We start from the raw sequence: 4,421 nt of genomic DNA, 5'->3' as shown, positions 1-4,421 counted from the left end.
ACGAATAAAACATAGAAATTGCCTACTTTCAAAGTGCCAAGTGGGAGAACCCTATTCAATAGACTAATAATAGTAAACTAAAGGAAGTGATACAAAGAGAAAAATATGTCTTCTATAGGAGAAAAAAAAGGGAGAATCTAGTTCAATTTGAGATGTGTAAGAAAAGGTTTCTTGGAGGGAAAGATTGTGTGCAATTGCAATATGTAGAAAAACCGAAACTGCCGTGTGGAATTATCAATTAGTTTATTAATAGAGGGTGACAGACAAGTGTTTTCAGATGATGCTATCTTGAAAGAGGAAGTAGTGTAATGGTGGTTAATATTTAGGCTCCTCAGGAATCAGGGGCATTTCTTACTGCTTATTGAACTATCAAAGAATAACTACTGCCTATTTTCAAATCTCTGAAAGCCAGTTTTATTCTAAAATCTAATCCCTCCAGGTATTCTTCACTGCATTTAGCATAGAATTCTAAACAGAGTGGATAGTAAATATTTGAATCATTGTGAGAATCAGTTGGAAACTGCACAAAACTAAGAAATTAAATTAGAAAGTGCGAAACAAAATAGGTTGGCTCAGATGAAACAGGAACAGTTTGTGAGTTGATGGTAGGATTTGGAAAGGAACTAATTCCTGTATCTGAGCATTCACACTTGCCTTGACTAATGACGCACTCTCTAGTCAGTGAAGAAAAGCCTGGGTATCTGGCCCTTGTTTCTTTTGTGAGTATAAACCTATTGTAGAGGTCTATAATATGCATTAAAAGAGGGGAACTTGAAGCCTTGAATGAATATCAAAATATGATCCTAATAAAAATTCTCACTAAAGGATGATGAAGTTAACTGTTTAAGAACACTGTATATCATATATGTTTCATAGGGATGATAAAATGGTAAATGATTATTTTATTTGTAACCCCCATCTGGACTTAGAGCTGTGGACTCTGGTCAAGTAATTTAATTTTCAGAGCCAAGCCTTGTTCATCACTAATTACAAGTTCTAACATTTGAATTAATTTAATAAATTGCTTTTTACATGAAATCTCTCACTTAATTCTTGCAGCAACACTTATGATATTAGTTTTATTAAACCCATTTACAGATGTGGAAATGAAGAATCAGACTCTTTAATTGCTCAAGTTTACATAAAAAGAAAATTGCACAGCCAGAACTCAAACCTTTATCCTTGAATCCCAAATTTCATGCACATGTGAGTATATCATTAATCTTTTGGTAACAAATTATATTGTGTATATATGAAAGTGTCTGATAAACAGTAATGTACTGTACACATATGAGGTGCTAAACGATCACCAAAGAATCCATCAATTCATTAAATAATATATACTTTTTTCATTCTCTTAAAAAAACCTTTCTGAACATATATATGATGTGTATTTATGACTGTCCTAAGCACTAGGGGAATATGAGGAAATACTTTGCTACCTATATCTAGAAATAGATTAAGCGTATATTTCGTTGTAAAATATTGGTACATTTATCTAGAAAGCCACTCATTTCCAAGGCAATTATTCTTGAACAATTACTTTGTATAGTTTGTTGCAGCACAGAAGAATATAAGTAATTCCAGACACTGTGTTTTAACCACTAAAATCACTCAGTTCATTATTTGTCTTACAAGTGCCTCCTTATTTCACTGTTACATTTGACTGCCCCCACAGGAATGAAAGTATGTCGCTGTATACCGGTGTGCATTGACCTACATGTAAATGACAGCTCCCCCCCGCCCCCAGGAGTGGTTTCTAGAAAAGTGGCAAATACTTATATTCCTTTAAAGTATTGTTCCAAAACGGCAGCAACAATTCACCAAACTTAAAAATGCTCTCTGAGGGGGATCGCAGCCAGAGCTGAAGTTTGGGCTGGCGACTAGTTTGGGTCTAGGCTGGAGTTGGAATCGTGGAGATGAGGAAGGAAGCTCCGCCTCCCCTGGTAACCCCGGCGATCCGCGAGCGGAACCTTCCCCCTAATGCACCCGCCTGTATGGAGCGGCAGCTGGAGGCTGCGCGGTACCGGTCCGATGGGGCGCTCCTGCTCGGGGCCTCAAGTCTGAGTAGCCGCTGCTGGGCTGGTTCTCTCTGGCTTTTCAAGGACCCTTGTGTCGCCCCCAGCGAAGGCTTCTGCTTCGCCGGAGTCCAGACGGAGGCCGGAGTGGCTGACCTCACTTGGGTTGGAGACAGAGGTATCCTAGTGGCTTCAGATTCTGGTGCAGTTGAATTGTGGGATGAGAATGAGACACTCATTGTCAGCAAGTTCTGCAAGTATGGGCACGATGATATTGTATCTACAGTCAGCGTCCTGAGCTCTGGCACACAAGCTGTCAGCGGCAGCAAAGACTTCTGCATTAAGGTTTGGGACCTTGTTCAACAGACAGTTCTGAACTCATACCGAGCTCACTCTGGGCAGGTCACCTGTGTTGCTGCCTCTCCCTACAAGGACTCTGTATTTCTTTCATGCAGTGAGGACAGTAGAATTTTACTCTGGGATACCCATTCTCCCAAGTCGGCATCACAGTTGGGCTACACTGCCTCTGGCTTCCTTCCTACCTCACTGGCTTGGCATCTTCAGCAAAGTGAAGCCTTTGTCTTTGGTGATGAGAATGGGACTGTCTCCATTGTGGACACCAAAAATGCAAGCCTTGCCCTCAGCTCAACTGTGCACTCCCAGTGTGTCACTGGGCTGGTGTTCCTGCCACACTATTCTGTTCCTGGCCTCTATCAGTGAAGACTGCTCACTCGCTGTGCTGGACTCTGGCCTTTCTGAGGTGTTTAGAAGCCAAGCCCACAGAGACTTTGTGAGAGATGCTACTTTGTCCCCACTCAATCACTCCCTTCTGACCACAGTGGGCTGGGACCATCAGGTCATCCACCATATTGTGCTCACTGAACCTGTCCCGGTCCTTGGACTTAAGAGTGTTGCTGAGTAGGTTGGATTTAAGCAAAAACAAGTCCCCTATGAGTGTCCACTCCCAGTATCCCTGCCCTTTCAGTTTGTGAAACAAGATAGGAGCCATGTATAGTATGTTGATAGGCTACATTTACGCAGTTAATAGGCATTGTCTTCGAGCCTGGGGGTGGCTGGATTCTGGGATCCTGGGAGAAAAAATTTTTTTGAAAATGGATATGTATGTTTGTGTGTTTGTCTTGAAAGTGGGTGTAGATACAGTTTTTGGTGGTGGTGAGAATTTTAAAAGAGTCCTATTCCTATGTAGCTAGCTATACATGAAGTATTGGCCACATCTGGGTAGGGTAAGGGATGTGAGCATCCCTAGATTCTTGGAAGCAACTCTTATACTACAACTTTATTTTTTTTTTAATAGAGTTTTATTCCCTGTATCATGGGAAATACTCCCTTTCATGAAAATTTAGCCCAGCTCCCTTTGATGTAGAGCCAGGACACAACCAGTTTAGCACATGTCCTTGCCATTAAACTGAATTAGACATCCATTTTTAGGCTGAATAAAGAGTATGGTTGGTGCATTTGTAATATGTGCTCCCTCTCCCCCCAGTGGAGTTGTGTTTATGAGAGATGAGTGTTTTTCTGTCATAAGTTAGATCCCATAGAAAAAAGTTTGAAGATGATGGAAATCTTAAGGGCATTCCAGTTAAGTTTGAAAACTGACAGACTTTTGCAGGGAAATCTCTGTCCCCTTTATCACCAGGAAACAGCCTGGGTCCAGATCTTTCCCACCTGTGGGGCCCCCTTCTCTATGTATGGAGTCTGAATGCTGTATTTGTGGACTCTGAAGATTTTAAATTCTGGCAGCAGGGAGAGAATCAGAAATAATGGTTGTGAAATAAAAAGTTTAGTATTTGTTGGCCTTCTTTTTTAAAGCATGAGTGTTCTCTGTGCAGTTAGACATATTTCAACTTGAACCTCATCGGGGCTGACTGGCTCCTCAAAGTGTGGTCCATGGAATAGAAGCACTGGCATCATCCAGGAGCTTATTAGAAATGCAGAACCTCCAGACCTACTTGAATCAGAATTCACCTGTTCACAAGCTCCTCAGGTGACTCCTACATGTTAAAGCTTGAGAAGCACTGATCTAGATTACCTATTGGGAACTACAGATGGATCAGGACCCAGGCAGAGTAGGCAGGTATGGAGTATCAGAAGCTGTCAAACACTGTGGGATTCAGTGGTGAACAAGATAGCCATGGTTATCCTTGTCCTTAGTAGCTTAGTCTAGGGAGAGAGACAGGATGAAATTAGTATTTAAGTGATAGCCACAAGAAATAAAGGTTGCTAGAAAATGGGGATCCTCCTTTGAGCTGGTGAAGAATGCTGGAGTATTGGGCTTCCCCACCTCGATGGTTGTGGACTGGTGGTTTGATGGGCTGAGCCCTCTACCACAGGACTTGCCCTTGGGAAGACTGTTGCTGCAAAGGAGAGACTAGGCCTCCCTAG

The 4,421-nt window shown here is 41.9% G+C and overlaps 1 protein-coding gene across 1 annotated transcript; it reads left to right on the top strand.

The window, feature by feature from the left end:
* Positions 1-1,919: 1,919 nt before the first annotated feature.
* On the top strand, positions 1,920-2,940 carry LOC119540086 (methylosome protein 50-like). Its single transcript, XM_037844142.1, is given in 2 exon segments — positions 1,920-2,716; positions 2,718-2,940. Coding segments are annotated over 2 exon segments (1,020 nt in total).
* The last annotated feature ends 1,481 nt before the right edge of the window (positions 2,941-4,421 follow it).

Source organism: Choloepus didactylus, chromosome 1, assembly GCF_015220235.1.
Source record: "Choloepus didactylus isolate mChoDid1 chromosome 1, mChoDid1.pri, whole genome shotgun sequence".
In the NCBI taxonomy this organism is placed as follows: domain Eukaryota; kingdom Metazoa; phylum Chordata; class Mammalia; order Pilosa; family Megalonychidae; genus Choloepus; species Choloepus didactylus.
Note: the sequence above shows the minus strand (reverse complement) of the source record. Positions and strands in the feature narration are given on the sequence as shown.